The sequence below is a fragment of the Pseudophryne corroboree genome, chromosome 8 (assembly GCF_028390025.1).
Source record: "Pseudophryne corroboree isolate aPseCor3 chromosome 8, aPseCor3.hap2, whole genome shotgun sequence".
Classification (NCBI taxonomy): domain Eukaryota; kingdom Metazoa; phylum Chordata; class Amphibia; order Anura; family Myobatrachidae; genus Pseudophryne; species Pseudophryne corroboree.
Genome location: NC_086451.1, coordinates 461,213,455 through 461,237,106, shown reverse-complemented (window position 1 = coordinate 461,237,106; position 23,652 = coordinate 461,213,455). Strand labels below are relative to the sequence as shown.

Genomic DNA, 23,652 nt, shown 5'->3' with positions numbered 1-23,652 from the left:
GGGGGTAACCTATTACACCCAATAAGTTTGCGCCCATGAAAACTTGGGGTCTTTCGCAATATTTTTTTTATCTTCCTATGCGATTGTTTCGTGCTAAAATACATTGGGTCTGTGGTACTTTTTCGCGGCGTTGAAGCACACTTATTGGGGGTTGGGTTTCGCCTGCCTGAGGCAGGCAGAACAAAACACCCAATAGTGCCTGCAGTTGGGGATAATTGCATAGCCCCAGGCAAATTAATTAGCCGCTGTTAATTATTGCGGATAATTGGATACCACCCAAAGTCCCAACCAGTCAACTCATAACTGTCATTTTTCAAACCCAGCCTATGACATGCATTTGGGAGCCGATTGGCCGATACTTTATCTCCATCCAAGGCTTCGTAAATAAACTCCTTAGTTAGAAAAATTTATTTTCTCTTACTGCCGATAAGAAAGCAGAGAGATCTAAGGAAGGTAAATTTTAATCTTGAAATATGTAAATTCTAATGGAGACATTTTCAAATATTTCAGCCTCATCTCTCACATTTAAACCACCTAGTTCCGAGTCTTCTGTGATCAGCAATATTCTCCGAGCTGGCAGCTAATTCCAACACACTGCATATTTATCCACATTATCGGACATTTCAAATGCAAAATGATGCACGGTTTGGCAGCACACATCGTGTACCCTATATTTCACCTTATTAATATTTGTAGAATCTAGCAGATAATGACAGCCTGTGACACTGATTGCCATCACAATGCACAGCGGTGAGGAACCTGCACTCTTGGAAATTCCAGCAAGGTTACAGAATTATTTTGCCACGTATTATTATTTTCCAGAGCATTTAGATCCGGCACTAGCCAGGACTGATTCACGTGGTCCCATCTCCTACACTGGATACAGGCAGCGGTCTTGTAGGTTCAACCAATATTTGGCTTTGTACCTCGCGCGTCGGTGAGGTCAGCAGTTCCCAGGGAATAATGGGCACCTCTATACCATGCTGGAAATGTCTTCGTGGGGACACATTGCACAATACATACATGGAATGGCCAACAAAGACCTCACTTCTTTGCATAGATTATTTGCATTAATTAACATGGAACCTGGCTAAACTTGCACCACAGCTACAGGATCCAGCATCCTAAAGATACCAACACCTTGAGATCGATTCAATTAGCCTTCAGGTAATACTACTGTGGTTTTATCTGGGCATGAAAACCTTGCTTGCAAATTCATAGATCTGCAAGGTTTTCCCTGCCGTAGTTACCCAACTAGGCTCTGGTAGGTGTATCGAACCTGCCGCCAGGAGTAAAGATACTATATGCCTAGGGTTGAGACCAGACAACACAGTGCACTACCTACAACTCGCTAGGTTAGTAACATGTGAAATTATCACTTGGTGGAAAAACATTGGGGTGTTGGGATCCCAAAATAGAAAATGGGATTATTTTGCTCTGTTATTGGCTATGGTGCTGCCATTATCCTAGGACAAAGTATTGCAGGATCTACAGCAACCACTTGGAGCTCACCATAGGAAAAGCTGCCACCATGCTGGTAAGGATAGTACAGGTTCTTTCTTATTAAATTCTAGGAGTGAACCTGGGTCATGCTCTGGAATGGCGCAGTGGGAGGATTAAGCAATATACTGGACATGGGGAATGTATACTTTATGCTGTATTGTATATGACAGGGTTTGGGCTGTATATGTTGGGCACAAGACTCTTCACTGTATGTGTTATATAGCAGATATAGATATATATGTAGCATGCACAACAGTTGGGACTGTCTTGTATGATAAGTGGTTTCTGTTGACATGTAGCTAAATGGTACAGGTGGTGTCTTAACAGAGTGTTATCAGCCACAATGACATCACGTCTGTGTTATTGTGCACGATTCCTCAGTCACAACATCATCACATGACTTAAAAAGGACAGTAGACTGCAGATGCATGTTTACTTGGCTTCATAAAAGGGTCTGCATATGCCCAAGCCTGTTACTGTGTTATTGGAGTGTCACAGTGCTGTACAGTACACTGTACTTCGCCCAAGAGAGATTGATAACATATCATATTGACTGCTGTTTATCTTCTATCACCTGCATCTGGTTATCTTCAATAAAACCTACTCTTGTTTGGAGTCTGTGTGTGGACTAACCTCCTTGCTCACATCCACTACGCACCTTCCAACTTGTATCTGCCAATAGTTTCCTTTGCTGTACAGTGAGCTAAACATATGTTTCTCTAACGTCCTAGTGGATGCTGGGGACTCCGTAAGGACCATGGGTAATAGACGGGCTCCGCAGGAGACATGGGCACTTTAAGAAAGAATTTATATTCTGGTGTGCTCTGGCTCCTCCCTCTATGTCCCTCCTCCAGACCTCAGTTTGAATCTGTGCCCGGACGAGCTGGGTGCTGTTCAGTGACCTCTCCTGAGCTTGCTGTAAGAAAGTATTTTGTTAGGTTTTTTTATTTTCAAGGAGTTCTGCTGGCAACAGACTCCCTGCATCGTGGGACAGAGGGGAGAGAAGCAGCCCTACTCTCTGAAGATAGGTCCTGCTTCTTAGGCTACTGGACACCATTAGCTCCAGAGGGATCGTACACAGGATCTCACCCTCGTTGTCCGATCCCAGAGCCGCGCCGCCGTCCCCCTCGCAGAGCCGGAAGACAGAAGCCGGGTGAGCATGAGAAGCAAGAAGACTTCGAAATCGGCGGCAGAAGACTCCGGTCTTCACTGAGGTAGCGCACAGCACTGCAGCTGTGCACCATTGCTCCCACACGCACCTCACATACTCCGGTCACTGTAAGGGTGCAGGGCGCAGGGGGGGGGGGGGGGGCCTGGGCAGCAATTGGGACCTCTTTGGCAAAAGTTTAGCATATATACAGTTGGGCACTGTATATATGAACGAGCCCCCGCCAAAAATAGTACATTGAAGCGGGAAAGAAGCCCGCCGCTGAGGGGGCGGGGCTTCTTCCTTAGCACTCACCAGCACCATTTTTTCTCCACAGCTCCGCTGAGAGTAAGCTCCCCGGGCTCTCCCCTGCAGATACGCGGCAGAAGAGGGTAAATAGAGAGGGGGGGGGGCACATAATTAGGCACAAAAATCATTATAAACAGCGGCTACTGAGTTAACATTAAGTTACTGTGTTATTCCTGGGTTATATAGCGCTGGGGTGTGTGCGGGCATACTCTCTCTCTCTCTCTCTCTCTCTCTCCAAAGGGCCTTGTGGGGGAACGGTCTTCAAATAGAGCATTCCCTGTGTGTGTGGTGTGTCGGTACGCTTGTGTCGACACGTTTGACGAGGAAGGCTATGTGGAAACAGAGCGGGAGAAAATGAATGTGGTGTCTCCGCCGACGGCGCCGACACCTGATTGGATGGATATGTGGAAGGTTTAAAATGATAATGTTAATTCCTTGCATAAAAGGTTGGATAAAGCTGAAGCCTCAGGATAGTCAGGGTCCCAGCCCGTGCCTGGTCCTATGTCGCAGAGGCCGTCAGGGTCTCAGAAGCGCCCACTATCCCAAATTGTTGACACAGATACCGACATGGATTCTGATTCCAGTGTCGATTACGATGATGCAAAGTTACAGCCAAAATTGGCCAAATCCATCCGTTATATGATTATAGTAATTAAGGATGTGTTGCACATCACAGAGGAAACCCCAGTCCCTGACAAGAGGGTTCATATGTATGGGGAAAAAAGGCAGGTGGCGACCTTTCCCCCTTCACACGAGCTAAATGAGTTATGTGAAAAGGCTTGGGAATCTCCAGATAAAAAACTGCAGATTTCCAAATGGATGCTTATGGCATATCCTTTCCCGCCAACGGACAGGTTACGCTGGGAATCCTCCCCTAGGGTGGTCAAAGCTTTAACACGCTTATCCAAGAGGGTAGCCCTGCCGTCACAGGATACGGCTACCCTCAAAGATGCTGCAGATGGAAAGCAAGAGGGTACCCTGAAGTCCATTTATACACATTCAGATACCTTACTGAGGCCAGCGATTTCGTCGGCCTGGGTGTGTAGTGCTGTAGCAGCATGGACGGACACCCTGTCTGAGGAACTTGATACCTTAGACAAGGATACTATATTAATGACCCTGGGGCATATAAAAGACGCTGTCCTATATATGAGAGATACTCAAAGAGACATTAGTCTACTGGGTTCTAGAATAAATGTCGATTTCTGCCAGAAGGGTCCCGTGGACTCGGCAATGGACAGGTGATGCCGACTCAAAAAGGCACATGGATTGTTTGGGGAGGGTCTCTCGGACCTGATCTCCACAGCTACTGCTGGAAAGTCAAATTTCTTGCCATATGTTTCCTCACAACCTAAGAAAGCACCGTATTACCAAATGCAGTCCTTTCGATCACAGAAAGGCAAGAAAGTCCGAGGTGCGTCCTTTCTTGCCAGGGGCAGGGGCAGAGGAAAGAAGCTGCACAACACAGCTAGTTCCCAGGAACAGAAGTCCTTCCCGGCTGCCACTAAATCCACCGCATGACGCTGGGGCTCCACAGGCGGAGCTAGGCCCGGTGGGGGCGCGTCTCCGAAATTTCAGCCACAAGTGGGTTCACTCCCAGTTGGATCCCTGGGCAATAGATATTGTGTCTCAGGGATACAAGCTGGAATTCGAAGAGATGCCTCCTCACCGATACCTCAAATCGGCCCTGCCAGCTTCCCCCCTCGAGAGGGAAATAGTGTTAACTGCAATTCACAAATTGTATCTTTAACAGGTGGTGGTCAAGGTTCCCCTCCTTCAACAAGGAAGGGGTTATTATTCGACCATGTTTGTAGTACCGAAACCGGACGGTTTGGTCAGACCCATATTGAATTTAAAATCCCTGAACATATACCTGAAAAGGTTCAAGTTCAAGATGGAATCGCTCAGAGCGGTCATTGCAAGCCTGGAAGGGGGGGGGATTTTATGGTGTCTCTGGACATAAAGGATGCATACCTTCATGTCCCCATTTATCCACCTCATCAGGCGTACCTCAAATTTGTGGTACAGGATTGTCATTACCAATTTCAGACGTTGCAGTTTGGTCTCTCCACGGCACCGAGAATATTTACCAAGGTAATGGCGGAAATGATGGTACTCCTGCGGAAGCAAGGGGTCACAATTATCCCATACTTGCACGATCTCCTCATAAAAGCGAGGTCAAGAGAGCAGTTGCTGATCAGCGTAGCACGCTCTCTGGAAGTGTTACGACAACACGGCCGGATTCTAAATATTCCAAAGTCGCAGTTGATTCCTACAACTTGTCTGCCTTTCCTGGGCATGATTCTGGACACAGACCAGAAGAGAGTTTATCTCCCGATGGAGAAGGCTCAGGAACTCATGACACTGGTCAGAAACCTATTAAAACCAAAACAGGTGTCGGTGCATCACTGCACTCGAGTCCTGGGAAAGATGGTAGCATCATAGGAGGCCATTCCCTTCGGCAGGTTCCATGTGAGGACCTTTCAATGGGACTTACTGGACAAATGGTCCGGATTACATCTTCAGATGCATCGGTTAATCACCCTATCCCCCAGGGCCAGGGTGTCTCTCCTGTGGTGGCTGCACAGTGCTCACCTTCTCGAGGGCCGCAGATTCGGCATTCAGGACTGGGTCCTGGTGACCACGGATGCAAGCCTCCGAGGGTGGGGGGCAGTCACACAGGGAAGAAATTTCCAAGGTCTGTGGTCAAGTCAGGAGACTTGCCTTCACATGAACATCCTTGAACTAAGGGCCATATACAACGCCCTACGTCAAGCGGAGACCCTGCTTCACGACCAACCAGTTCTGATTCAGTCAGACAACATCACCGCTGTGGCTCATGTAAACAGACAAGGCGGCACAAGGAGCAGGGTGGCGATGGTGGAAGCCACCAGAATTCTTCGCTGGGCGGAGAATCACGTAAGCGCACTGTCAGCTGTGTTCATTCCGGGAGTGGACAACTGGGAAGCAGACTTCCTCAGCAGGCACGACCTCCACCTGGGAGAGTGGGGACTTCATCAAGAAGTCTTCACGCAAATTGCAAGTCGGTGGGAACTGCCACAGGTCGACATGATGGCATCCCGCCTCAACAAAAAGCTACAGAGGTATTGCGCCAGGTCAAGAAACCCTCAGGCGATAGCTGTGGACGCACTGGTGACACCGTGGGTGTTCCAGTCGGTTTATGTATTTCCTCCTCTTCCTCTCATACCCAAGGTGCTGAGAATCATAAGAAAAAGAGGAGTGAGAACAATACTCATTGTTCCGGATTAACCAAGAAGGACTTGGTATCCAGATCTGCAAGAAATGCTCACAGAGGACCCGTGGCCTCTGCCTCTAAGACAGGACTTGTTGCAACAGGGGCCCTGTCTGTTCCAATACTTACCGCGGCTGCGTTTGACGGCATGGCGGTTGAACGCCGGATCCTAGCAGAAAAAGGCATTCCGGATGAGGTTATTCCTACGCTGATAAAGGCTAGGAAGGACGTGACGGCTCAACATTATCACCAAATATGGCGAAAATATGTCGCTTGGTGTGAGGCCAGGAATGCCCCTACGGAGGAATTCCAGCTGGGCCGTTTCCTTCACTTCCTACAGTCGGGAGTGACTTTGGGCCTAAAATTGGGTTCCATTAAGGTCCAGATTTCGGCCCTATCCATTTTCTTTCAAAAAGAACTGGCTTCTCTACCTGAAGTTCAGACGTTTGTAAAGGGAGTGCTGCATATTCAGCCCCCTTTTGTGCCTCCAGTGTCACCTTGGGATCTTAACGTGGTGTTGAGTTTCCTGAAATCACACTTGTTTGAACCACTCAAAACGGTGGAATTGAAATATATCACGTGGAAGGTGGTCATGCTACTAGCCTTGGCTTCGGCTAGGCGTGTGTCAGACTTGGCGGCTTTGTCACATAAAAGCCCCTATCTGGTTTTCCATGCGGATAGAGCAGAATTGCGGACCCGCCCACAATTTCTGCCGAAAGTGGTTTCATCCTTTCATATAAACCAATCTATTGTGGTGCCTGTGGCTACTACTGACTTGGAGGATTCCGACTTACTTGATGTGGTCAGGGCTTTGAAGGTTTATGTAGCCAGAACGGCTAGGGTCAGGAAAACAGAATCTTTGTTTATCCTGTATGCTTCCTACAAGCTTGGGGCGCCTGCTTCAAAGCAAACTATTGCTCGCTGGATCTGTAACACGCTTTGCCGAGTGGCTACTTGGTCAGGTTCAAACACTTTTGCAAAGTTCTACAAGTTTGATACCCTGGCTGAGGACCTTGTGTTTGCTCAATCGGTGCTGCAGAGTCATCCGCACTCTCCCGCCCGTTTGGGAGCTTTGGTATATCCCCATGGTCCTTACGGAGTCCCCAGCATCCACTAGGACGTTAGAGAAAATAAGATTTTACTTACCGGTAAATCTATTTCTCGTAGTCCGTAGTGGATGCTGGGCGCCCGTCCCAAGTGCGGACTTCTTCTGCAATGCTTGTATATAGTTATTGCTTAAATAAGGGTTCTGTTATAGTTGCAACAGGGTTGAACTGATGCTCTGTTGTTGTTCATACTGTTAACTGGGTAAGTTTATCACAAGTTATACGGTGTGATTGGTGTGGCTGGTATGAGTCTTACCCTGGATTATCAAAATCCTTTCCTTGTACTGTCAGCTCTTCCGGGCACAGTTTCTCTAACTGAGGTCTGGAGGAGGGACATAGAGGGAGGAGCCAGAGCACACCAGAATATAAATTATTTCTTAAAGTGCCCATCTATTCCCCATGGTCCTTACGGAGTCCCCAGCATCCACTACGGACTACGAGAAATAGATTTACCGGTAAGTAAAATCTCATTTTTCTACTTGATTACCATGTTCTGAGTAAGGCATGCCACGTGAAGCGACTCAATGGTGGTAGTGAGGAGAGTCTTGTAGCTTTCATTAGAAAGTAGGGGGCACAATTGTAGCATTACATTGAAAGCTGCCTTTCCTCTACTCTTCTGTCACTCAGATGTGTGGCTTCACCAGTGGGGCTATCATCTAGTCACTAATTAACGGTTAATTGTTTTAGGTTCTTTAGTTTATATGAGATAGTGGGTAGGGTGCATCAATGCTGTATTGCGGTCAAACCTCAGAAAATGCTGTTACTTGCTACATATGCGCCAAGCTCCAGAATGTGATACATTCATAAACCTGGAAACCCTTTAACTGCAATGGACAGAGTTCTGCTTGCAAAGCGTGGCGGGATTCGTTGCATGCAAAATGCTGTACTTGATGCATCCCACCCATTGGGTGACATGCAAAATCAGGGTGTGTATGAAATGAAATTTTTTGTCTCTCAAATAAGATTATAAGAACGATAGAAGTCAAAATACATTACTTTACTGGTAACGATCTATGGTCATTCAAACAGATTATTATTTTTTTTTTTAATTTAAGCTCAAGACAAAAAAGTCCAGATACTGTATATTATTTTCAGATTTGTATAATCAGACCAATCCTAGCTGGCTATTAATTTCACAAGCTGGCATCTTAGTTGGATACTTATGGAAATATCCTGTACCCTGCTTATCTCTATGTGAGATTGCTACATCTTAAGTACAATCCTTCCAACAACACTGTGATATCGTTACTTTATTTGTTAATGTGTCTTGGTGCTTCCGTACCCTTATTCTGTATTATCAATGTCACACGTTTGTTGTTACACTGCCACAATAGGCTTGCAGTTCTACTCCTTGAGAATTATTCTGCATCACTGCATCCTGTGCCATTGATAATGTGACAGCTCGCAGTTCTTTTGTTTTCTTGTATAGTTTTAAATAGGAACAACATACTGATACTTAAGTCATTCTCCATCTAGTAAAATGACTTGCAAATGACTGCTCTACTGTATCAATATCCCTGCTGTATTCTGGAGGTTACTTGTGGGATCCGGTCTGAAGATCGACAGTGTCTAGGTCGACTATGTTTAGGTCGACCACTATATGTCGACAGTCACTAGGTCGACATGGATGGAAGGTCGACAGGGCTTCTAGGTCGACATGTGCTAGGTCGACAGGTCTAAAGGTCGACAAGAGTTTGTCACATTTTTTTTCTTTTTTTGAACCTTTTCATACTTAACGATCCACGTGGACTACGATTGGAACGGTAAAGTGTGCCGAGCGAAGCGGTAGCGGAGCGAAGGCACCATGCCCGAAGCATGGCGAGCGAAGCGAGCCATGCGAGGGGACGCGGTGCACTAATTTGGGATCCCGGTCACTCTACGAAGAAAACGAAAAAAAGAAAAAAAAAATCCTCATGTCGACCTTTAGACCTGTCGATCTAGCACATGTCGACCTAGAAACCCTGTCGACCTTCCATCCATGTCGACCTAGTGACTGTCGACCTATAGTGGTCGACCTAAACATTGTCGACCTAGACACTGTTGATTTGATGAACCACACCCGTTACTTGTAACCTATGTACTTTTTAGCAGTGAGGTCATTCCTCCTCTACAACTAACACACCGTGTTAATTGCAGAGTTGATCATAATTGTTTTTGATGATCAGTATACTTAGTGCTAGGAGTGTGCGCCTGCATTTAATTTTTTCTGCACAGCAGAGCATGTTGTCACCTCTTATTTTGTTCACAATTATGGTCTGCAGTTAACTCCCACCCACCCCCTTTAAATTCTTAAAGTACAGTAGCAATGAATACACATTTGCATTCTACACCAAACATAGCTGATCTCTTCATTTCACAAGTAGATTGGTTAGGAAAACTCAATATGGCAACAGAAGTTAGCAACAACTTGCCAATCAACTTTTCAACTTCTCCCACTAGGGGACACTGGAGTGAATACGCTGGGGCATAGACGTCATTTGGGGGATTTAAAAAAAATATATATTTATAAATCTATTGTATATTGTTTCCGTTCTGTCACTTTCACAGCGAGTACATGACAAGACCCAGTGACGGTCATGGAAATATTCGCATTTATTTTAGCCTGGCATGCAGTTTGAATGAAAGATCCATTGTGTATGTGAAGGAAGCAGAAACTCTATTACGGCCACGGGACAAGGTAATATGCGGAGACGTTGAGGGATCGAGGACGAGTGCCCAGGTTTCAGATGGTTCTTCCTTGAAAACAAAGTGGATTCATGTTGGAAGCGTCTGGGCCTGGGAATGAATAATCACGCGGGAAGGTGCTGACGCTCTAAGACGGCTTCAGGGCCCACTGAAGCAGAATAAAATAGGTACGCCATATGGCGTTGGCCAGATGTTCCTTCAGTGGTGTCACTGGCAGGCTGATGAGTTGCCCCCTGAAGGGGTTAAACCGTGCTGCGGAGGAGTCTCAGCGACATGTGTAAGGGCTCAGCAAGGTTTTCATTTGTCAAAATAGATCACTGAAGGCAGCAGCTTAATTTACACCTGAATGCGGATTATCCAATTCCAGCGCTCTGTCCAGAGGCACAGAACACGCAGTCGGGAACTTGGCGTTAACTTTCCCCGACGCGAAGAATGGCCATTCAGCAATATTTAATATACTAGCCAGGTTTTGCACATAAAATAATAACAATAAAAAAAAACTATTGATCTGATGTAGCTACACAATAACTAGGAAATGTCAACATTGCTCCTACACTCTGATAATGCTAAACGTCACTGGCTCGATACGGGGCCATGTAACAGGGAGTAATTACTCAGCGGCAGGGAGGGCGTCCGCACCGCTCACTTGCAGAAAACTGCTTTCCCTTTTTATTCTGTGCAGATTATTATTATTATTCTACTACACCTGTATGCCCAGGTGGGTTTTACTCCTGGAGGCGCAGATTTATTAAAGGGGTTTTAGCTGGTGATGGGGCTCATTCTTGTATTGCCCCACACATGATAAAGCAGGGGTATCAGTGGCTGTAATAAAGGCAGCAGACCAGGCAACTACAATAAAGGGCGCAGTATCAGCAGGGAATCCAATCCAGAGATTGGGATAGGCGGAATCTGGGATTTTGGCCCAGAATTGCTGGGAATTTAATCCCGGGACTAGAGCCTCCAATCCAGGATTTCGGGATTAATTTGCATGTGTGCCGTTTAGTTATGCTGGGCAGCGCTGAGCACCTGCAGCACTCGGCTTAGACACTGCCCGGCTACCCGGCTGTGTAGCGTGAGGTCAGAGGTCACACTGCACAGCCCCACACTTGCCCAAGCCTTCAGCTGTGCCAGACCGCTTTAGGACTGCAATTCCCAGCTGAGCGGCTGCTCCTAACTGCCATGTTACAGGCTGGGTTTGAAAAATGACAGGAGCTGATTGGCTGGTATTTTATCTCCATCCAATGCTTAGTAAATAGACCCCTTTATCTCTCGCCACAGCTCAGCACATATACTGCTTTAGAATATATAACTAAGAGCAGGGACGAAATTTAAGGGTCAAGTCGCCCTCCATCATGTCACACTCCTCCACCACCACCAATTTACTGATCATTGCCCCCCTCCTCCCACACCAGTTACAAAATAAATAAGTCATAAAGACGAAAATATATAGCCCCTGAAGAAACCTACTCTGTGCTGGTTGAAACAGCTGTCGGGCTGCAGCTGTTGGTCTATATGCAGTGGAAACTTTATGAAGATTAAATAATCGTTTTTCATCTCCAAAAGTGAGTGCTGGTATCTTTTTTTTCATCACCTGGCCATCGGCCTAGTAGGGCATTAATGCCCCTGAGTTCTGAGCTTGCCCGTTGTTGGAGGAAGGTGGCTGAATGCGTGGTCGGAACACAGGATTCCAGTTCCCCTGATTGCTGTATTCACCTCTTGGCTGTTTTAAGTGCAATTTATTTTATTCTACTAAATAACGCTGCAATTGATTCATGTGAATTATTATTTTTTCTCTCTAGCATTCTCCTTTAAAAAAAAAAAAAACCTACTTGAAATAAAGACAACTACTGTACCTTATCCACTTACAGTACTGTTAGGGGGTTAGAGGAAACAGGAATTAGGGTGGTTTTAGCCTTACATTGCAGGCAAAGCTTATTGCACACATTGGATGGACTGCATGTGATGATCTGCACGAGTAGATGTATTTTATCTATACATTATGAAAAAAAAAGTGTAAAAAAAATATTATATATATATATATATATATATATATATATATATATATATATATATATATATTTATTTATTTATCTTAAACCCTGTATAACAGTGGTTAATGTAATCTATAGAGGGCAAGCTGATTGCTTTACAGATGACACATTTAGGAGATGGAAAGATCGCCCTACTCATTTATTAAATACCCGTTCTGGAGATCTGCTAGCTAAGCAAGGAATCTGCATGTGTATAGAGTCTAATCAGATAATAGATGGTCAGCAATTTCAGCGCATTAAGGCACTTTTTTTTCTTGCATTTTACAGATATAATTAACTCACCAATACTTTTACTTTGAAGACTCAGAATTAAGTTTTTTTTTTTCCTTCTTTCTTTAGTCATGTAACAATCTGGCGGCTTCACGAGCGTTATCGTTCCAGCAAATTTAATGTTTTATATTTAGTATTCATACAATGCCATGAACAGAACTCTAAATATGTAAATGATAGCAGACCATGAAAATAATATATCAAACAAAAAGGAGCTATTGAGAGTGGAATCAATTTGTAGTCATAGGCAAGTGTTTGTCTCCCCCTACTGGCGTGAGGCGGTAACGGTGCAGGAGATGCATGCAGCTGATATAGCAAGCAGAGATGGATTGAAGTTGCTTTTTTCAGTGACTTGGCTTTGCTGTAAGAAATGTTTGTTTTTAGGCTTTGGTTGGCATGGAGAGACGGCTCTAAAGTGCCATTAGCCTCAGATTATGCGCCTCTTCTGTTAATTGCATTTACCAAAAATGATGTTATTAAATGGTTATATTCTAAATGAAAAACCTAAGACAACAACGTAACCTCTGGGGCAATTCAGAACATTGTACTAAAGCACTCTCGGGAAGAAGAGGCTTTAATACAATGTTCCCAAAAACATTCCCAAAAACCCAATCGCTGACGTCCTGATCAGGGATACTGCAATGTGACTCTTTCAGCTCTTACAGAGCTCCAACCTATGCCACAGAGCAGTACAATGGGGAAATATGTTCTGCTTAAGGTTTGATGACAGGTTGCCGGGGGAATGGCTTTTATTGATCCGTCAGTCTGACTGCGCCGTTCAGTGTCACGCTCTTAAATTACCTGCCCACACACGCCAGTGCTTAGTCAGTCATCCCATTCTCTGCAATTCCTCTGTACTGACAGTGGGGAATATAAATGATCTGACATCAATGCCAGAAATACAGCAGCTTTTATTTACAAAAAAAATAATATCAAAACAACAAAATGATGTATAAAAAATAAACATGTTGTTATCAGTAAACATCTAAAAATACAATAAATTATATGCTAAAAAACAAAAAAAAATCAAGGGTGTAATAGGAAGACGAGGAGGAGAAGAGGAAGGAAGGAAGGAAGGAAGGAAGGAAGGAAGGAAAACGAGGAGAAAAGGAAGGAAGGAAGGAAAACGAGGAGAAAAGGAAGGAAGGAAGGAAGGAAGGAAAACGAGGAGAAAAGGAAGGAAGGAAGGAAGGAAGGAAAACGAGGAGAAAAGGAAGGAAGGAAGGAAGGAAGGAAGGAAGGAAGGAAGACGAGGAGAAAAGGAAGGAAGGAAGGAAGGAAGGAAAACGAGGAGAAAAGGAAGGAAGGAAGGAAGGAAGGAAGGAAAACGAGGAGAAAAGGAAGGAAGGAAGGAAGGAAAACGAGGAGAAAAGGAAGGAAGGAAGGAAGGAAAACGAGGAGAAAAGGAAGGAAGGAAGGAAGGAAGGAAGGAAGGAAGGAAGGAAGGAAGGAAGGAAGGAAGGAAGGAAGGAAGGAAGGAAGGAAGGAAGGAAGGAAGGAAGGAAGAATAATAATTTTCAAATAATGTTAATATGTATATACTCCTGTAAATATTACTGGCATAAACCATTCTAACGTCATTGCTTATTATCAGTGAGTTCTGACTTATAATTCGTTAGGAAAACTTTTAGATAAGGAATAATGCGACGTCTTCTGCATTATAATATGTACAGTATAGCCGAGTTACATTGCTCTGAACATTGTATTATTCATTCATTTTGAATTTTTTATTATTCATGTTGCTAAATAGTTAATTGAACAGTGAAAGAATTTATTTTTTATAGAACTTCTACATTTTTTGGACTGTTTAAAATAAGAATATAGAGCTTAAATCAAGAAAGTCAAAGGCCCAAACCAGATTAATTCGTTTTAACGTGAAACTTATGCTTTAACTCTAGTAGCTACACTGCAGAAATCTAGCCACATCCCCCAAGTTACTAAATTTTGGGCCAAAGAGGGAGATTTATCAAATCTTGGAGAAAGATAGTACCAACCAATCAGCTCATAATGGTCATTTTTCAAGCAGCCTGTATAGTGAAAGTTACAATCTGATTGGTTGGTACTTTCTCCAAGTTTGATAAATCTCTCCCAAGGAGTTTTTACTAAGTCCAAACTGATATTGTTCCTTGGTACAATACAAATATTAACGTGAACGGCAGACTTTGGATGCAATCTACATATCCCTAACACAATCACTTGCCGATTGTACCGGGAAAATGTTTGCAGGTATGGAGCCAGACACATTTCCTAGCATCGCTGTTCCTGAGTTGGACCTTCTGAAAAAGATTTGAGGGTTTGAGCGTCAACCTGGGGTGGAGCTGGTAGTTTGACTTTACCCTGGAGGAAGAACTTGGCTTATTGAGCATGCACAGAAAATCCTGCGAGAAATCCAGGAACACAGCAAAACTATTCACCAAACAGCCCTCTTGGGCTAAGGCAAACCACACATTCACAGAAGCTACTCACAGAAACTTCCTCGTTATACTGAAGAAGGAAACTAGGTGAGAAATAACTAAGCGCTTGGGACAAGCTTTAAAAGCTCTTAGTGAATTTGCTGTAAATGGCTAGAGAGATGCCGCAGAGACACAGAGTACCTCACCAACTGGATCATACCTGCTTTAATAGTGGACAATAAAGACTACGTACAGTCCCTATAACTTTGTAAACCTTTTAATTAACATCAGAAGTTAAGGATTGGTCAACAGGGAAGTCTTGTTTCCACACTGGCCAATCATTATTGAGGAATAAGCTTAGTCTGTACAGCCATTTATCCAATCACTGGTCTCAACACGCAGTATGCCAAGTTTTGGATAATCAATGAAGTTACTACAAAACGGGGTTGGTGGGGGGTTTGTAATGTTTAGTCACCATAATCATTAACGAATATAAAGAAAAGCTTCACGTCAATGAGGTGAAATCTATAATAGCCAGGAAAACGAGTTTTATGGTAAGAACTTACCTTTGTTAAAACTCTTTCTGCGAGGTACACTGAGCTCCACAAGGAATGGACAATGGGGTGTAGAGTAGGATCTTGATCCGAGGCACCAACAGGCTCAAAGATTTGACTGTTCCCAGAATGCATAGTGCCGCCTCCAATATCACCCCGCCTCCCTGAACAGGATCTCAGTTTTTAGTTAACCAGTCCAATGCAGTAGCAGGAAAAGAGACGACAACGGTTAGTAGCCACAACACCGCATTCTCACGACAGGAGACGTGTCAGCGGCTAATGCCATACCAACCCAAAGAAGCTAAGTGCGTCAGGGTGGGCGCCTTGTGGAGCCCAGTGTACCTCGCAGAAACAGTTTTAACAAAGGTAAGTTCTTACCATAAAACTCGTTTTCTGCTGCGGGGTACACTGGGCTCCACAAGGAATGGACAATGGGGATGTCCTAAAGCAGTTCCTTATGGGAGGGGATGCACTATAGCGGGCACAAGAACCCGGCGTCTAAGGGAAGCATCCTGGGAAGCGGCAGTATCGAAGGCATAGAACCTTATGAACGTGTTCACAGAAGACCACGTAGCCGCCTTGCACAATTGTTCAAGGGTCGCACCACGTTGGGCAGCCCAAGAAGGTCCAACAGACCGAGTAGAATGGGCCTTAATGTGATCAGGAGCAGAGAGACCAGCCTTCACATAAGCATGTGCAATCACCATTCTAATCGATCTAGCCAGAGTTTGCTTGTGAGCAGGCCAGCCACGTTGTGAAACCCAAACGCAACAAAAAGAGAATCAGATTTCCTAATAGGAGCAGTTCTCTTCACATAGATACGGAGAGCCCGTACCACATCCAAAGACCGCTCTTTGGGAGACAGATCAGGAGAAACAAGTGCCGGAACTACAATCTCCTGGTTAAGGTGGAACGAAGAAACCACCTTAGGTAGATAGCCGGGACGAGTTCTAAGAACCGCCCGGTCACGGTGCAAAATCAGATATGGGGAGCTACAAGACAAAGCACTAAAATCCGACACGCGTCTAGCTGAAGCAATAGCCAGCAGAAACACCACCTTAAGGGAAAGCCACTTAAGGTCAGCTGAACCAAGAGGTTCAAACGGAGACTCTTGCAACGCCTCCAAAACCACCGACAAGTCCCAAGGAGCCACAGGCGGGACATAGGGAGGTTGGATACGCAACACACCCTGAGTAAAGGTATGCACATCAGGTAAGGTCGCAATTTTTCTCTGAAACCACACAGACAAGGCAGATATTTGAACCTTGAGGGAGGCCAGACGCAGGCCTAATTCCAGGCCCTGTTGAAGAAAGGCCAACAACTTGGCTATACTAAATTTGGAAGCGTCATGATCGTTAGATGCGCACCAAACAAAGTAAGACTGCCAGACCCTCTAGTAAATCCGAGCCTAAGCCGGTTTCCGGGCCCGCAACATTGCCGATATGGCCGGTAGATGGCGTTCTGCCCACTGTAGAATCCTCCTTCATTGCTAGGCGGCTTCGAGTGCTGCCTTGATGATTTATGTAAGCCACTGTGGTGGCGTTGTCCGACTGTACTTGAACAGGACGGTTCTGAATTATATGCTGGGCTAGGTTCAATGCATTGAAGACCGCCCGCAACTCCAGAATATTGATCGAGAGGAGGGACTCCTCCTTGGTCCACCTCCCCTGAAGGGAGTGTTGCTCCAGCACCGCACCCCAACGTCTTAGACTGGCATCTGTCGTCAACAGGACCCAGTTGGATATCCAGAACGGATGGCCCCTGCACAGTTGTTGGTCCCGGAGCCACCAGAGCAGCGAAAGACGGACCTCCGGAGTCAATGAGATCATTTGAGACCTGATCCGGTGAGGCAGGCCGTCCCATTTGGCTAGAATCAGCCTCTGGAGAGGGCGAGAGTGAAATTGAGCGTACTCCACCATGTCGAATGCGGACACCATGAAGCCCAGCACCTGCATCGCCGAATGTATCGACACTTGCGGACGAGATAGGAAGCAACAAATCCTGTCCTGAAGTTTCAGGACTTTCTCCTGAGACAGGAACAACCACTGGTTGTGAGTGTCCAATAGTGCTCCCAGATGCACCATGCTCTGAGCAGGGATCAGGGATGACTACTTCCAGTTAATGAGCCACCCGTGGGCTTGCAGAAACCGGAACGTCACATCTAGATGACACAGGAGAAGTTCTGGGGAATTTACCAGGATTAACAAGTCGTCCAAATACGGCAGTATCCTGACCCCTTGATGGCGGAGTACCACCGTCATCACTGCCATGACTTTTGTAAAGACTCGCGGAGCCGTTGTTAAACCAAAAGATAACGCCCGAAACTGGTAATGGCAGTTGCCAATCACAAATCTCAGGTATTGCGGAGGAGACACTGCTATAGGAATATGCAGGTAAGCATCCTGTATATCCAGGGAAGTCCCCAGGTTCCAAGACCAGAACTATAGAGCGAAGGGTTTCCATCCGGAACTTGGAAACCTTCACAAACCTGTTCAATGCCTTGAGGTTGAGAATGGTCCGGGAGGACCCAGTCGGTTTCGGGACTAGAAACAGCGGAGAATAGTACCCCCGGCCCCTCTGAGCAAGGGGCACCTGTACTACGACTCCTGTATCCAGGATGGTCTTTACCACCAAATGTAGAGTGTTTGCCTTTGTCTTGTCCAACGGGACATCTGTCCGGCAAAATCGATGAGGGGGTCGGTTTTTGAAGGCTATGGCGTAACCTCGAGTGACGACTTCCCGTACCAGGCATCTGAAGTGGTCTTCAACCATTCCTGGTTTTACCCTAGAAGCCGGCCCCCCACCCTGCGATCCCCCAGAGGGAGGCCCGTCCCGTCATGCGGCCGGCTTATCTGTCTTGGAAGCTGCCTGACGGGCCGCCCAGGCTCTTTTGGGCTAAGGCTTACCAGGCTTGGAAGTGCGGGCCTGCTTGTTGTACACCTGACCTTTTGCTTTACCTGAAGGACGAAAGGGGCGAAAGGAAGTACCTTTAGCCTTCGACACAGAAGGAGCAGTACTTGGCAGACAGGCAGTTTTGGCAGTAGCAAAGTCAGCCACAATCTTATTTAAATCCTCCCCAAACAGAAAATCTCCCTTAAAAGGGAGTACCTCCAAAGTTTTTCTAGAGTCCAGATCCACAGACCAGGATCTCAGCCACAATATCCGGCGAGCCAAGACTGACGTAGTAGAGGCCTTGGCTGCCAGGATACCGGCATCAGAAGCCGCCTCTTTAATATAGTGAGTAGCTGTGACAATATAAGACAAACATTGTCTAGCATGGTCAGAAGAGATTTCAGCTTCTAACTCCAAGGCCCATGCTTCAATAGCCTCTGCAGCCCAAGTAGCTGCAATAGTGGGCCTTTGTACAGCACCTGTGAGGGTGTAAATCGCTTTAAGACAACCCTCCACACGTTTATCCGTAGGCTCTTTTAGAGACGTGACGGTAGTGACCGGTAGAGCTGAGGAAACCACCATCCTAGCCACATGTGAGTCCACTGGAAGAGGAGTTACCCAATTCTTAGACAGCTCCGGCGCTAGGGGATAGCGAGCCAGCATCTTCTTTTGAGGCACAAACTTCGTACCCGGGTTTTCCCAAGGTTCCTGACGTATATCAATTAGGTTGTCAGAGTGAGGTAAAACTTGTTTAATCACCTGCTGACGCTTGAACCTATCTGGTTTCTTAGGAGGAACGGATGGCTCGGGATCATCCGTAATCTGTAAAATTAACTTAATAGCCTCCAAAAGATCAGTAACATCCACACGTGAACTACCCTCCCCATCAGCCGTATCAGAGTCAGAACCTGTGGGGTCAGTGTAAGTGCCGTCTTCATTCGACGAGGTGTCAGTGACAGCAGTGGATTGTAAGGAGACAAGCGCTCGCTTAGAGGACCCCTTGGACGTAGGCGAGTGACGGTCAGACTTTTTAGTAGTCAGGGACTGGTTCAACTTCTTTAATTGAGCAGATAAGTCGTCCGCCCACGGCGGGTTAGCTGCAGGGACCACAAACGGTTGAATCGGCATTGGGGGTCCCATAGGGGGTGTTCGTTTATGAACTAGCGTATGCAGAAGCGCGGAAAAGGCGGCCCACGGCAGGTCATTATTTGCCCCCATTTGCCACCATCCCAGGGGGGGCAAGGAGCCCCCAGAACCAGTGCCCAAAGCGGCTATATTCTCCTCATAGGTATCTGCGGCTTCAGCAACACAAACAGTGTGTTCAGCCCCAGAACCGTTACCCTCAGAAGCAGACATGATATAACTTGCAGTATCAGGTAACACAGTACAATTTGTCAGCAGCACAATACCTCTAGCCCAAACCCCTGCGCAGTGTAGTCAGCACAAGCAGAGATAAAGGAGAGATATGGTGACTAAATCACAGAGAAAAATACGTAATACAGTATATCTTTGTGAAAATCCTATATTAGATAACACCTGACGCACCAAGCCCCCTCAGGTTATAGAATATAGGGATAGCAGGTTGAGTGAAAGACACGAAATGGACACCACTCAGCTATCTAATGCACACACGGATAGTCACTGTTGGTACAATGCAGAGGTTATTACTAACAATAATACTGCACTGGACTAGCTTACACAGCTATATAACAATAGATATAACAGTACACAGTAAGAACTGGATGTATATCACAGGGTAATTGTACTATAAAACCCTGACTAAATGCACTCTTTCTTACTAACACGGACTAAAAAGGCAGGTAGAATACTTAAGTGTCATGTAAAGTCACAGCGCTGACAACCAGGCGGCTTTACATAGGAGGACTTGCCCAAGCATTCCCAGGAACAGTGAGCTGAGGGATAATGGCGCCGCAGACACTGCCAGGGAGTGAGGGAGAGACAGATATGCAGCTCCAGGGCGGGAACATTTGCAGAAATGGCGCCCTGGGGCTGGGGGAGGGGCTTCAGGTCCAAGCTCTATCCCCCTGCTGGCAAAACCACCGGGTACTGCGGGCTCTAATAAAACGGTTTATAGAGAAAACCTGACCTGCGCCCATGCCCTGGTGATCTAGTGGGATCACCTGTACTGCCACAGTGTCCACCGCCAGCGCGCGCGACCCGCCTCCCACTGACCACGCCAGATCGCGATATAGACCGGGTCCCGCAAGCGGGACCCACTTACCACCTCCCGAAGCGCGGCCACGCGATCCCGGAGAGCCCCCGTCGTGTGTGCCTGAAAAGAAGAAAACCGGAGCCTCCTGCTGTAGTTACCCGGCAACCAGGGCTCGGGAGTGTACAGCTGGGGAGAGCCGGAGCTGTAACCGTGAATGTCCACTGACATGTAACACTGCTGCTGCCCTTGAAGTCTTCACTTTTTTCCTCAGAAAAAAAGCTCTTCTTAGGGCTGGCTGGAGCAGCCCCTCTGTTAAGTGCCTGCTACTGCAGCACCAACTACAAAACTGAGATCCTGTGCAGGGAGGCGGGGTGATATAGGAGGCGGCGCTATGCATTCTGGGAACAGTCAAAGCTTTGAGCCTGTTGGTGCCTCAGATCAAGATCCTACTCTACACCCCATTGTCCATTCCTTGTGGAGCCCAGTGTACCCCGTAGCAGAAATCCAAATACGTTGTATGATACTGCGGTAAACTTCTACAAGGTTACAAAAACAACTCAATATTCAATGCTGAGCAAACACACCACTGCAATGCAAGAATCGTACACTACACCGATAAAAGTATATCACCATAACAGCTCCATCAGACTCCATGGTGACCATTTACCAACAGGGTGCCAATGTGTCATGAGTAACCCATAGCAACCGCCGTGGCCATTTGCTTAGATCATTAGATTTAAGTTTTATAGGGTCCAGCTCTTCGATGGAATCTAACAATTATTTACGCTGGATGGAGGACGAGGCAGATAGTAAGACATCCAGATGTGGGGACCTTTGCAAATCAACAATTAAAAACAATAAATATATTTTGAGGAGTTCTTTTAAAACAAGTTATCTGAGCACGAGGCAGAAGAGCAGGTGCATGAAACAAACGGTGCATACAGATCATGTAAAACATAATAAAAAAGTATAGCGGTAGTACTCACCAAAGCTTTACTCCCCGTTATCTGCATGCAGGGGTCAGCGCAGAGGGATTAGAATGTGAAAAAACAAACACAGCACAATTAGTAGTAGATTCAAGCAGGTGCACTATGGGGGTTATTCAGGTGTGTTACCAAACCGAAAAAGCACACTAATGGCTAAAACCATGTGCAGTGCAGGTGGGGCAGATGTAACATGTGCAGAGAGAGTTAGAATTGGGTGGGTTATTTTGTTTCTCTGCAGGGTAAATACTGACTGTTTATTTTTACACTGTAATTTAGATTTTAGTTTGGACACACCCCACCCAAATCTAACTCTCTCTGCACATGTTACATCTGCCCCCCCTGCAGTGCACATGGTTTTGCACAGTGTGCTTTTTTGTTTGCTCACACACCTGAATAAGGCCCAATGTACTGTAACTAAGTTAATAAGTATGGTTATGTAACTAGATTACCACATGAAATTATACAAAATCAGCAAGACAGACAATTAAAACTAAAACCCATGCTGTTTTTCACACACACAAAAAAGAAAATAAAAACCATAAAAACATGCATTAGTGGATCAATACGTATTAAATAGTAGAACCTGTAATTGTGTCCCCGGGTCCAGTATCCACAGAGCAGCATTTTATTCTGTTCACACTTGACAAACATTTATAAACGACTAACATTTGGCGGACGCATGCATGTCAGACGCTGTGGGGGAAGGGTGATAACACTGTGGCTGTATCAAACAATGAAAATAAAAAATATCTACACGTTTAATAAATGATTTTACTGTAAAGTTTATGTATATTTATCATTTTTAAAATACGGTTAATGATTCAATTTGGTTGTAAAGTGTATTGCAGATGATTAAATGCAGGCTTAATACATATGAGGATTTGGGTTACATTTCTTCCGTTCCTTCAGATGTTCCCAAACGCTGTCCACGAGGTACGTTAACGGTCCAGCTTTTAAGTACAGTATATCCGTGCTTGGCCACAGGTGTCTTAATTGGTACACCAGGCAATTGTATTTAACATTTGTGCATGAGCCATGTATATGGGTTTTCGTATGACTTACTGATGGACCGGGTGTCGGGGGTCAATATACAGACATCGGCATTTCATCCATCTGAATCCCAGCAGCCCCCCATTTAGCCCCCTAACCCTCACCTTTTCTCTACCCCAACCCTCCCTTGTGGGTGCCTAAACCTAACCCTCCCTGCTTGGTGCCTAACCCTAAATTCCCCCTCTATATGCCTAACCCTAACCTTCCTGTGTCTGCACCCTAAGCCTAACCCCCCCACCTTCTGCTGCCTAACCCTAACCTTCCTGTGTCTGCACCCTAAGCCTTCCCCCCCTTCTGCTGCCTAACCCTAAACTTCCTGTGTCTGCACCCTAAGCCTAACCACCTTCTGCTGCCTAACCCTAACCTTCCAGTGTGTGCACCCTAAGCCTAACCCCCTTCTGCTGCCTAACCCTAACCTTCCTGTGTCTGCACCCTAAGCCTAACTCCCCTTCTGCTGTCTAGCCCTAAGCCCCCTTCTGCTGCCTAACCCTAACCTTCCTGTGTCTGCACCCTAAGCCGAACCCCCTTCTGCTGCCTAACCCTAAACTTCCTGTGTCTGCACCCAAAGCCTAACTCCCCTTCTGCTGTCTAACCCTAAGCCCCCTTCTGCTGCCTAACCCTAACCTTCCTGTGTCTGCACCCTAAGCCTAACCCCCTTCTGCTGCCTAACCCTAAACTTCCTGTGCCTGCACCCCAAGTCTAACCACCCTTCTGCTGCCTAACCCTAACCTTTGTGTCTGCACCCTAAGCCTAACCCCCCTTCTGCTGCCTAACCCTAACCTTCCTGTGCCTGCACCCTAAGCCTAACTTCCCTTCTGCTGTCTAACCCTAAGCCTAACCCCCCTTCTGCTGCCTAACCATAACCTTCCTGTGTCTGCACCCTAAGCCTAACTCCCCTTCTGCTGCCTAACCCTAACCTTCCTGTGTCTGCACCCTAAGCCTAACTCCCCTTCTGCTGCCTAACCCTAACCTTCCTGTGTCTGCACCCTAAGCCTAACTCCCCTTCTGCTGCTTAACCCTAACCTTCCTGTGTCTGCACCCTAAGCCTAACCCCCTTCTGCTGCCTAACCCTAACCTTCCTGTGTCTGCACCCTAAGCCTAACTCCCCTTCTGCTGCCTAACCCTAACCTTCCTGTGTCTGCACCCTAAGCCTAACTCCCCTTCTGCTGCTTAACCCTAACCTTCCTGTGTCTGCACCCTAAGCCTAACCCCCTTCTGCTGCCTAACCCTAACCTTTCTGTGTCTGCACCCTAAGCCTAACTCCCCTTCTGCTGCCTAAC

The 23,652-nt window shown here is 46.2% G+C and overlaps 1 protein-coding gene across 8 annotated transcripts in view; it reads right to left on the bottom strand.

Annotated features, from left to right (window-relative positions):
* The window catches only part of DIAPH2 (diaphanous related formin 2), a 1,435,719-nt gene that overhangs the window by 1,248,094 nt on the left and 163,973 nt on the right, over positions 1 to 23,652 (bottom strand). For 7 of the 8 annotated variants that reach the window (XM_063938356.1, XM_063938359.1, XM_063938360.1 and 4 more), the window contains one exon: positions 21,323 to 21,343. The exons of the other annotated variant lie outside the window; for it this stretch is intronic. In XM_063938356.1, the coding sequence (XP_063794426.1) occupies positions 21,323 to 21,343 (21 nt within the window). The remainder of the gene's footprint in view (positions 1 to 21,322; positions 21,344 to 23,652) is intronic. 8 annotated transcript variants of the gene reach the window in all.